The sequence below is a fragment of the Acanthaster planci genome, linkage group LG01 (assembly GCF_054643075.1).
Source record: "Acanthaster planci isolate LZ-2023a linkage group LG01, COTS_SCS, whole genome shotgun sequence".
NCBI lineage: Eukaryota > Metazoa > Echinodermata > Asteroidea > Valvatida > Acanthasteridae > Acanthaster > Acanthaster planci.
Window position 1 is genome coordinate 38,941,040 of NC_141777.1, and position 12,383 is coordinate 38,953,422.

A 12,383-nucleotide genomic window follows, 5' to 3' on the forward strand; every position below is an offset into this window, starting at 1 on the left:
TTTTGCCCAAAATGACTGGCATCAAGATGATTTTGCATCATTCTGAGGGATTCAAGACTATCCAAACCTAACTGTGCTTCATGCTTTGATGTTGTCTTAAGTACATGTCCAAAGAATGTGATGATTTGGCAGATACAAGATAATCTCAGCAAAGCTCACAGAAAGAAGAGATCAAAGGTCAATCATGCCAACACACCATTATGTACACCTGTAGTAATAAACCCATCCCACCAAACAATCCCTTGAAATGCAACAAAACAACATCAAGAGTTTGTCTGTCTCATGCTGTAGAAACAAAAAATCTGAGATTTTTTTTTTGAAAGCAGACACTTGCAGTGCAGATACAAGGAAAGTGTCCCGCTTACAGTCAAGCGAACAGTGAGACTGCCCCACCGTACTGGTGGAGTGGACACTCGCGAGTCCCTCTGTCGACTCTGGTTTGGCGGAAAGACAATTGCTCCAGAAGGCTACACTGGGGGTCAAGCGGAGGTGGAGCTGTGGGAATGGGTGCAGTGGGGGACTGGTCAAGGTTGGTGATGGGGGGTGAGTGGACTGGATTTGGTGAAGTGGTGATTGTAATAGCAGAGGGTGCCTGTGGAGGAAAATCAGAGGCTTGATTTGTGACCAAGTCCCACACAAAACCACCTTTATATAGCATCCCCCTCATCCAAAGCATTGTCTACTTATATTGAAATCAGCTTTTGTAATAAAAACCTGAGGTACAGATATCTCTTCTCAATTTCATTTGCAACTGTGAAATAGATAACCTTTCCCTTGTCTGAGTTGCACGTACGTTCCAAGATTTTGATGAATAGCAGCATTGCTTCCTAATGACACATTTTGTAAGATAACCATCTATTGGATAGCTTACCCCTTTCATATGTAACACCCAAAATTTAATATAGGCAACCTTTCTTTAATTTGCATAGTCTGAGTTACATGTATGTTCCAGGACAGTGATGAATCATCAACACTAGTTAGTAATGACACATTTTGTGATATGAGAGATATGAGACAGCTTATAGCTCCTCTTATAATGTAACAAGAAATACAAGGAGAAACAAAGTATGTTGCTATCCGTCCTATGGAACACAAAATTATTGTCTACCAGCTCCAAGACCTAGAGAGATCATTATCGAACACTTTCTTGCATGGCAACATATTCTTCTACCCAGAGCTAAATGTCCCACTTTATGATGCATCCCCCCTCCCAATTCTTGGCCCTGCCCCTAGCATTGGTACAGACACTTTAGTGAAAAAGATGGAGTCCATTGTTAATGCTGAGAATTCCTGGGAGAGGAAATCTCCCTGGGAGATTTAATAAACCTAGTGACTGATCGAGTGTCCAACTACATGAAGAGGCACTCTTCAACCATCACAGGTTGAGAGTGTCGGAAGCTCCGTGCCTATCAACTTCCAATTAACAAAACCACTGACCACTTCACACACTGCACAGATGCACCACAAGAACAAGAAAAAAATCATCAAAGCTGTACCTCAGACTTGGAGCCTTTGAGTACCCTGTCATCGGTAGCAGTTAGAGGATCACCCTGTGAGCCCAAGAGTGGAGGAGGTGGGAGATGGTGACAGATGGCAAACCAAAGGAGAAAGAAAAAACGGGGAGAGAAGGAAACGATGCATGAAACTGGCAAATGGAAACTCCTCTAAACCTTCAAGGGATGCAGGCAGCATGTACAACTATTGCTGTACAGGATGTGATAAAGTGTGCGGTTGCTGTGATGTGTAAAGTAGTTGTCAAAGAAACATGACATGATGCAACTTGTGTAACAAGTGATTTTTACCGTTAATTGACTCCCACCCCAAGAGACCTCTCAACTTCTCAAGATTCTGATTCTGAATGTTAACGAGCATATTGAAATGCAGGATGTGAGAACTGACATGAAAATGGTTGAAGAGGGGAGTATGTAACCCATGACAATGTACTATACAGAACCAAATAAACTGAGAGATCCCCTTTCTCAATCAGAATTGTAATTGATTAATCAAGAAATAAATTGGAATGTGCAGTTCCTACACCATGCTCAAATTGGGCACAATTTCATGCACTCACTGCACACGTCTGCACCAGCAGCACAAAAATAAATTGCCAAATGAAAAGAAATTCAACAAACTGCACACGATACGGCTACGATAATCACATATTCATGCCATTTCAAATTCTGAAATATATGCATAACAAGGAACTATTGTAGTCATAAGTACACACAGAATGGCTTGGTTCTGCTTTGAAATAACAAAATGAAAAGCATTGGCACACACTTCATGGACGTAAAGCAGCAACACCTCTTGCCCCTACTCAAGTGAGCAAATTAAATGTGTCTTTTGGGAAACATGGTCCAAGAAATTAAATATGCTCACTCTGAGTGAGACAATTAAACATATTGAGCTTAAACTGATCTTCTTTATATTAATTTGAGCTCACCCAGACTTTTCATCAGTTTCTTTCAGCATTTCTGAGGAGCATTCCTGCCAATATAGGGGCAGTAACTTGAGGCACGTTTATTCATGAACATGAACATGAACTTTGGAGTTTGTTGGATTGGAGACATTCCCCAACTCTTCCATCCCAATACAAATCAAGATTTTTCTGTTTTTCTGCTCAGTAATTCTAAGCTTTGCAGAACTGTAATGGAACCCTCGAAATTTCTGACTTGCCCCCTTCAAAACTGGATCATAAGAATAATTTGAAGCCCTAATCCACAATTCTTTATAGCTCACATTACAAATGTACATCACTTATGAGACCAACGTACAAGGTTTTGGCTGGCTTTGTCTCCAAGCGCTACGTAGGTGGAGAACAGACCGGTGACCGACAAATGAAAGGGGGGAGAGAGAGAAAGGTAAGGGCCGGGTTTAGATACCACAAGGGATCAAACGGGAAGAGGGAATGAAGAAGTAGTGAATACAATGACAAGATGTATCTCTCAACATACTTCAACAACATTGCATTTGTCACCTACTGCTCTAGACATCATGCTTGACTATCTGCAAACCTCATTACATCTTAGCTGATAAATTATCTTTCACGTTCAGAACAAAAAAAGTCAGGCAATACAGTTGAACACTTAAGTGACAATGCAGTCAAACAACTATTTTCTGAGAGCAATGCAGTACTTTTCCTATTTGATCCTTGTTTTATGCAATTTGGTGATATCAAGACAAGTAGTATGATTGGTTGAGGCCACGTAAAAACACACTTTGAAGCAAAAAGAATGGCAAATCTAAACTCTAATCCTGTAACCTAATATTATGGGACAACTTCAGCATAATGTTCTAATTCACAGCTTCTTGGTTGAGACAGATTAAATAATGCAGTGGAAAACTACTGAGAGAAAGTCTCATGTCAAACGGTGAAGTATTTGCCAGAGGTTATGAGATGTAATTCCTCTTACCTTGACTGTATCTGGCCTCTGCTGGGGCAGCTTCTGCACATCGTCCACTTCATAGACTTTGATTTCAACCCCATCCTCGTGGCATTTGGGTCTGGGTGGCAAGTCCTTCCAGCGGTTGTTCTTGGCTTGGTGACTATCTGTAGCTGAACGGGGTGGGGCACTGCGACTTCGCCTGGACCCTGATGGGTGGTATTATAAAGTAAGAAATCCTTTCAATGGGAATCAGGTCTTTATCTGCAACAACTGTGATAGAATTGTTGGGATAAAACATTTTGATAGCGGTTTTGGAGTACAGAATTTCATACAAGAAATGCATGAAGCGGATTTCAGAAAACAACCATTTCCAACTTCATACCGAAGACGTCCTGTCTGATACAAAAATGATTGTAACAGTCACTTTTCTAATTCCCTCAAAAGCTGAATGTGAATAGAAGAAGTTATCCACTGATTCAACGTGGGAAAGATACCAGTATGCGATCTATGATATACGAAGCACTTTATTCAAATTCCTGCAAGGTACTCAGACATTAAACAGTGCATTATGTTTCAAAACTTTTTCCCTCTTTGTCTTTTTCCCTCAACAGTTTCATAATAATACATTCATATTTTTGTGACAATTCCATCACTGTTTCAATTTTTAATTATTGGCTTACCTGGAAACTTCTTTTTAGGGAGTTTCGAGCTCTTCAGCCGACCACTAGAGCACTCGCTCATGGAATCATGACAGGATGAACCACTAGCTGTAGCTTCGCTATCCCTCAGCATGCTCTCATACCCACTACTCGCTCCACCACCAACACGGCACTTGGTCGCATTGTTAGAGGCTTGGCAATCACTTAACGTGCTACTATTATCACTACCATGCCCACTGCTGGAACCACGCAGAACCCGCGGCTTGGTCACGGTGGAGTACGGCGACAAGATAGTGCGCTTGGAAGGCGTAGGGACATTCTCGCTGGAGGCGATGCCACTGTCATTGCTGCCATCTGAGGAGTTGGTCAGCCTGTTCCCGGGTTGGAGCTGTGCCATACTGTTGTTTACATTCCGCAGCAGTGCTTGCTCTCCGGTAGTTCCAGTGCTGGTTGGGATCTTGGATGTTGGTGCTGTGGTCCCTGCTGCTGTTGACTTACTGAGTGAAGGTGCTGATTTACTAAGTGACTTGTTCCTGACTGGCAGGTTAGAGGACGCAACCTGGGATGAAGCCTTCTGGCCAGCTTTGGAGCCTGGTGGGCTGGCCTTACTATTGCCGCTCTGCGGTATCTTACTTGTAAGTGGTACCGTCTTTCTGGAAGACACCGAACTACTCTTGCTGGTGGTACTTCCACTGTCATCACTACGACTTGACTTTGAGAGTCCAGATGAAGCTTTAGACTTGGAAGACTTGATATTTTGTACATTCTTCTGTGAGTTGACAGATGTCAGACTGGTCGACCTAATTGGGAGCTTGCTACCTCTGTCTATTTTGGTCGGTATGGAGCTTCCTTTCAGTGACCTGTTCTCTGGTTTGCTACTACTTTTAGCAGGTGGTACAGGTATTCGAGAAGAGTCACCGGTTTTAGCAGCAAAGTTTTTTGAATTCTTGTGCTGAATTTCGGTTTCTGACTGAGGTAGGTGGGAAGAGTTTGTTTTAGGCTTCACAAGGCCTCTGTTTGGTTTGCATGGTGCCTGGGGTGCTGCAACTGACCCCTCATTGTCCTGCTCCGACACTGGACACTGCCGACAAGTTATTAACTCATCCACTGATTCCTTGTCTGGTTTATCATCTAAAACTGGCAAGTCAGGGTTCACAGCATCCTTGATTAATGCATCATCAAGTTCCTGAGAGAAGCATGGATTAACTTCTACTTCAAATGCGGGAGAAGAGCATGCCCCAATTGCAGGGGGACGCTCCGAGCTGCTTGTAGAAAGGATTTCAGCCAATTCTTTCGTCTCTTCGGAAAGTTCGTACTGCTGGATTTTACTCGCAATGTAATTGAAATGACAGTCTGAATCCACCTCCTTGGCATCGGCCCCATCGGGCCTTCGTAAAAGCAAGATATCTCTGGATGACTGATCAAAGTCTCTGCTGTTATTGCGATGATGTCTGTACTCCATCTCCTCCTTGGCTCTGGAGATGGCAGCACTCAGGACCAAAGGGGACGGTTGGTGTGACAGGGAGCGTAGTCGAGAACTGTTGCGGGCATGATGCTGGGGGCTGTCATACTTGGATGAGGATTCTGATTTAGAGGCAGGCGTGGGGTTAATTTTGCCTGAGATGCTTGTTGCTTCAGATGGGGCTGGATCACAGCATTTATGAATAGGGGATGTGTGCACTCCCTTGGACTCGATTTCAACCAGTTTGATGACAGAGACACCTTTATTCTGCGTGCTCCTCTGAGGAGTTTGTGTGGGGGTGCTAGTAGCGGACTGACTGAGTTGGGAATCCTTCTTATCTGCTAAATTGAAGAATGTTCTGTTATTGCTGCCGTTTGTTGGAATCGGCAGCACTTCCCCGTTTTTTGACAGCTGCTGGTCAGGGACTACTCCGTCCATTCGCTGCCAGACAGGGGATTCAGCCCGGAGGTCTGGTCTGGTCTGATTTCCATTAGGAGTCAAATGTGGCAAACACATCGCACCCTTTTCAGGATTAGTTCTTAGTTGCACACCATCAACAAATCCTTTGACTTGGTGATTCAGATTGAATGCCTGCGTCCCTGCCACCCTCCCTGAGCTACAGTTCCAATTCCTATTAGCGTCCCTTAGGCCGGGCGAACTTTCGTTTTTTGGAAGCCATTGTGAAGAGCTAGAGTTGTCAAGGGTGGATTCCTCATTTTCATCAACGATGGTGTTATCGTCGTCTTGCTCCATGAAACTTGCTGGCCGTGAAGTAGTGCTGAAAGTGGCATCTGTGGCATCACTGATGCAGCTAAGCCTCCTCAGTGGGTGGTCAATGGCAAGATGCTTCTCTCTCATCACCACTTGCTCGTCGTTGATAGTCATGTAGGTGACGACCGTGGCCTCCTCCTCCATGTAGCCTTCCTGCAGCTTCATCTCCGGCATGGTGATCTCGGAGCCTTCCAAGAGATCCTCATCGAGTAGAGAGATGTCCTCCAGGTTCAGACTGGAAATGACATACATGGATTTGATGGCTTCCAAGTCGTGACTAGCAAGGGACACAGAATCAAAGGCTTCCTGCTCAGAATGGTGCTCTGAACGTCTCCTCCTTCGGACATGCCTTTCACCACCAGTCTCCACAATCTCTGACTCATCATCTGAGTACACATAGTGACCGATGTTCCCTACACTGAGGTTGGCCCTGTCTTCCATACCCAAAAGTAAATACGGCTCATTGACACAGCCATTTACGCTAGCTTCATTGAGACTCAGGGAGAAGTTTTCTGAGAAGGAATCAATTGAGCGTTGCTCAAGCTCTTTGATACAGCAGATTGCTTCTGATCCCATTGGGAGGTCATCAAGAGTCATGTTGTCATCAAACGAAACTGCTCCACTAGTGTCCTGGGAAACAAAGCTCATTGTGTCTTGCTCCGAAAAAGCAATGGACAAGTCATCCTCCGAAACCTCAGAGATTGGTTTCTCCAGCATGTCTGAGAGGTTGTCAATGGAGCCAAGACATCTCAGGATGGCATCTGAATCTGTACTGCCCAGATTGCTGTGCATCAGCATCAATCTCTCTCGCACTGACATCCTCTTCTGACTGATGCCTTCCAGGAAGTCTCCATCCTTCAGGCTGTCACTGCCTGGGGTCTCTGGCTCCACTGCCCTGAGCTGGGAGCACAGGCTCTTGTCCATGTTGCGCAGCTCGGACAGTTCATCGTCATCATCTGACTCTAAGCAGGGCTGGACTGGCTTGTTGATCTGGGGCTTGGGTGGGGGTGGTGGGACTTTGCTAGTCCTGCAGTTGAGGAACAGTTTTGGAGGAAGGATTGGAGGGAGGTCCTTGTGTTGATCCATGCCTGCCTTGAGTCTCCGCTCTTCCTCCTTGCTTATTTTCTGTGTTTTGCCTTCCTGGTTTACAGATTCCCCCTCTGTTTCTCTTTCAACATCTTCCTCCCACTGCAGACACTGTACCTGGTCAAGAACAGCAGTTGTCAAATCAACTGATGAGGCTCTTTCCTCTGGTGTTCCCTTACCATCAGTTTCATCCTCCTGGCTTTCTAGTACTGTTGGCAGACCCTCTAGTGTCACGTCTTCCTCCTCAAGCAGTGCCTCCCCAGTCATGACTTTGCTCAGTCCTGGAGTCCTCCTTGGGGGCACTTTGGGCTTGGGGCTAACACTTGGCTGTGACTTCTCCTCTGACTGACATGTTTCTGCTGGTGATACTGAAACATTTGCTTTCATTGATGCACTCTGGTCATCCTTACTTGAAGGTGACATAAATGGCCCAGCTTCAGTACATGTACCTCTAGCAGCTGTAGCCTTCTCTATGGGTGAGGATGGCTGCTCAGATTTTTGAGCAAGTCTTCTTGTGGGTAAAGGAAGCCCACTTTTCTTAAATGGACTCACCACGCCAATCTGTGTGGCTGGGCTAGAAGCTACTGGGATTCTAGATGATGGGGCTTGAGCAGGTGTTGATGAACCTCCAGAAGGTTGTTGGAGTGATGCTGGTTGGCATGCATCCTTTTGAAATTGTGAAGATCCCTCTGGTTCAATCACTTCATAAATGGGATCTGTCATACTTTTGTTAAATGTCTGTAAGTCTTTAGCAACACTAGGAACTTCATCGACCTCCTCTTCATCCGATTCAAGGATAGGGGGTTTCCAAAGTGGTACTTGGGAGGGGGGTCCTTCATTGTCAGTTAACTCCCGATCACTTAGGGCACAGCCATCGGGACCACAGTAGATGACAGTGTCACATGACTGCTCACTGCTGGACAGGTACTCGGGCTCACTCTGGTTGAGTGCGTTGGTGACCTGCATGCCACTGGACTGGTGTCGCGAGTGCAGTGGACGAACATGGCGCCGGATCCGTCCTTCTTCACATGAACTTTCACCGCCTGATGAACTGGTGCCAGAATACTGCAATGCAAGCAAACACGAATGTTAGTTTGTATCAGACAGCAGTTTTTTTTTAGGATTACACATGTTTAGGCTGTATTAACTAAAGTACGTAAATGACAACCAAGGCAGCAAGGATTTAAAAATATTCCATCATTTCTGGGCAGGTACTTCTATGATGGTAACAAGAACTAAATCCCCTGTTGTACAATGATTTCATGACTGCAGTGAGTGTAACTCTTCCTCAGTGTGACTTGATGACGCCAACTAGAGTCACCACGATCATTTGAACTGAAAGTGGGGTTACAATATACAGGTTTGGGGATTCCACCTGATTTTATTTCTTGTTTCATTTTGTGGACAAAAGATTCGGGGGAATCCACGAAAATATCAGAATACACAGGAGTAAATCTTCAGAACACATGTACTTTCTAATGTCACTGCAAACTTTGCTTTTTTGCCTTGACAATAAATCAATAGGAATAAACATTGTCAAGAGAGATTTGAATCTCTGAGGTTTAAGGCTTGAGCATCTCTGGGATAGTGGCGCCAGAGCTAAGCCAGAGGAGTTACAGGACACTAAATCAATGTCATGTCAATGGTGACAAGGAAAACACAGCCATACAATAAAAATAGTAATTTATAGCCTCGGGGGACACTCTGTAATTTGAGAGTTGTTCCATGAAAATCCCAGGACACCCTTTTTGATAAATAAGTGTGCATTGGGAATTGGGGATTAAGTGCAGAGCTGGCAGAGGATTAAATTTGCCATTTTTATGACCAAAAATGATGGGAAATAATAAAGGGCTATAAAAAGATACTAAGAATGGATTCTAAGGGATTTAAGACTTGTGGCGCCATGCGCCTACATGTACATCACACAGTTGAGGTATTCAGCAATGTAATGGTCCTAATCTGACAGCTTGGCTAGGAAACCTTCCGCAATTTGTGCGGCATTTGGTTGAATACTTGCAAGCTTGTCTGTTATGGTTCCCATGTCTTCTGCTTTTCAGAGGTTTGAATTATTTAGTTCATGATTAGTTCACCAGGTCTCTTTGGTATCTTGCTCAACTGCACTTTTGCATTTCCTTCATTAACTGCGAAACTGAACATTACTTGAAAATGACTAGAAAGACAATGGAGTGACTGTCAGCAGACCCAGGGGTATTAACCAAAATGTCCCTCCAACAGGCTGGACTTTATAGCTATCCTGTGATATTAAAACATTAAGCGCTACCTCAAGACAGGAACTCAAAGCCTTAATTGCCTCTTAGTGTGAACCATGCCTCATCAAGGCATGGTTACACTGAATATCTGAACCATACAATTGGTAGAAATCGCAATACACTATTGTACATGCAGCATACATCAAAGAGATCACAGAGTTGAAAATGACAAGGAGACTTTTTACCTTTTTATAATGAAATGTAATGTGCTGCTAGGGTAACAGACACTATTTTGGGAATGTCTGGTATCTGATAGCTCAGATTCTGTCTTTTCATATCAATCCAAATGGCACCACATTCACCTCCCCTCCTTCCCCTAGCCTAATGTGTCTACATCCATGTACCAATGATGATATACTGGTAATAATGATGGGCACAGTGTGCGTAATGAACAGCCCTCTGGGGCAGACTACAGCTTAGTGCTTTAGATATTCGATCAATCAGTCAGTTGATATATACATAGGCCAGCTTTCACTTTCTAGCCACAGTGTATTACATGTTGTTCATTGCTGTCTAGTCCCAATGTTTCCTACCCCTTTTCAGAATTTCTGCACGGCAGCATGTTTTTATTGCTATGATTATGGGGAGAGAGTCATAATCCCGTCTTCTGCTGGCGTCAGTCTTTCTCATTTCCTTTCCCGTACAAATACATTTTTTTTAATCATCTCAACTCCAGATTTATCTTACTGTGCCTAAATAGTCTTTGGACAGCCACAGGGTGTTCAACCAGAGCTAATGGAGGGGCGGACAGGTGGAGATTGAGGGGGTGGGACAGCTTAGACTTTTTGCTTGTCTGTATTGTGTTTGTTTCAACCGCACTGAATTTAAATAACTCCATTTAACTGAGAAGACAACAATTTAGTTAGTCAGCTATGGCTAAAGTAATGTAGAACGCCTGTCTTGGAAATTGTCCAGCCATTCACCCTAGCTACAACACTCAAAATAATCCATTCTGGAAAAAGAATTCAGTTGTATAGGGTTTTTATTCTTAACAACAATTAAGTTTAAAGTCAACAACTTTAACACAAATATTTCATTATCTGATCATTTTGGCACCTACATCCTGATCACTACAAAATCAACACCTGATCATCGGTAGTAAAAACAATCCCAAAATACATGTAATTAAACAACTCACTCAAAAGAAACAAAAGTGAACACAGACAGAAGCACACAACATAATATAATTTTACCAGGTTTTCCAACAATAGGCATAAGCATTACCATGAAGGTATGCTATATTTTAAAACACCACTGCAATAACAAGATTCAACTGACTCTTCAGTGCAAAATACAGCAAAGAAATTGTCAACCAGACTAGAAACTTCCTGCAAATTCTTTTGAAAAGCAGGAATTAATGAAGTTTTACACCTTTTCTAGAATCAGAATATTTTGACCCACCTTGGATTTCTTCTTCCTCATACGATGAATCCTTGAAGATAGCTGGATGGTGTTGAGAGTCTCTGAGTAGGACTGGATAGCAGAAGAAACGTGGGCGATCATGACTGTCCGACAGGACAAACTCCCCATGGCTTCCCGAAGGATCCTGGTTAGCTTGCTGTCCCTGTCAAAGAAAATGTCAAAACATACTCAAGAATCAGAAATGGACTACAGGTTATCACAACAGCACCATACATCCAGTCAAAGACTTGCCTGATGAGAGAAAACGTTTGCTTTTGCAGCATGGGCAGGAAACAAGCTGGAGGGCAAATTTCATGGTGCCTAGTGAGCACCTACATATTTGTGCTGACACAACTTCCTTCCAAATCACCAAGACTGTAAGCTGTAAAATCCAGCAAGGAGTACACTAACTAAACTTCAGGGGCAGAATTAGCTAAAAATAGTCACAACCTTGCTTAACAACCTCTGTGAACAAGCATTAAAAGCTCTGCACTGTGGCATACCTTTGAAGCAGTATGATGTTTCTGCTGTTTTATGACATTTCTACAAGAATCAGTAACACATCCTGTGAGATTGGTTACAGTGTTTATTTACTGTTGAGTAGCAGGTTTAGTGAAATTTTTTTTTTTTAACTTTTCAAGGTTAAAAAATCCCTCTTTGAGAAAAATACAGTATATGGGCCAGTTTAAAATGCCAACACATTGAAAATGGCAATTTAAATATTCTTGTACACACTGAAACAGTAAACTTCATTTTGCAAAACAAATTGTTTAGCCACATTGGAATCTTGAGGCTAAGAACTGGGTCTAGAGTCTTTGCTGGTCACACATACGCAAGCATATGCAGACAAAAGACATCGCCGTAGCTTTTTAAGTCTGCTTCAGATGCAAGCTTGGTTTTCTTTCCCTCTCCAGCAAAAAAATGTTTGACATTGTATCCCAAAGATCAAAACTATACCTACTTGTTAGGGATGTGCTTCTGGTTGTTCAGCAATGCCAAGATGACCTGTCCCAGAGCGGAGTACGACAGTGCCACACCATTCACAATCTTACCCCCACTCTTATCTCCGCTGCCGAGGTCAATCAGGTGAAGTCGACTCCGCCCACCAATGACACCTCCCTTGCCTGACTTGTCAATGCGATACTGATACACATGCAGTGTGAAAAGCATGTGAGAGTACTTGCTGTCTTCTGAGTCTTCTGTTTGAAATGACAAAACAAAGAGAAAATTCAGGAGATATTGACAAAGACACAGAGCAGAATGGAAGGAGAAATACTAAATGCAAAGTTACCTGTAAAGAAGAGAAATATCACATATAGAGGTGACCCACTATTCGCTGTAAGCACAC

General features: G+C 43.4%; 1 protein-coding gene across 20 annotated transcripts in view; it reads right to left on the reverse strand.

Moving 5' to 3' along the window:
• The window catches only part of LOC110980495 (uncharacterized), a 202,728-nt gene that overhangs the window by 4,489 nt on the left and 185,856 nt on the right, over positions 1-12,383 (reverse strand). For 14 of the 20 annotated variants that reach the window (XM_087146347.1, XM_087146353.1, XM_087146331.1 and 11 more), the window contains 6 exons: positions 11,997-12,234; positions 11,036-11,198; positions 4,067-8,429; positions 3,414-3,592; positions 1,497-1,550; positions 366-592 (listed from right to left, as the gene is read on the reverse strand). In XM_087146347.1, the coding sequence (XP_087002473.1) occupies positions 368-592; positions 1,497-1,550; positions 3,414-3,592; positions 4,067-8,429; positions 11,036-11,198; positions 11,997-12,234 (5,222 nt within the window). In that variant the 3' untranslated portion in view covers positions 366-367. Of the gene's footprint in view, positions 1-365; positions 593-1,496; positions 1,551-2,774; positions 2,804-3,413; positions 3,593-4,066; positions 8,430-11,035; positions 11,199-11,996; positions 12,235-12,383 lie in introns of those variants that run through there. The other 6 variants (XM_087146369.1, XM_087146337.1, XM_087146366.1 and 3 more) reach the window with 6 other exon arrangements.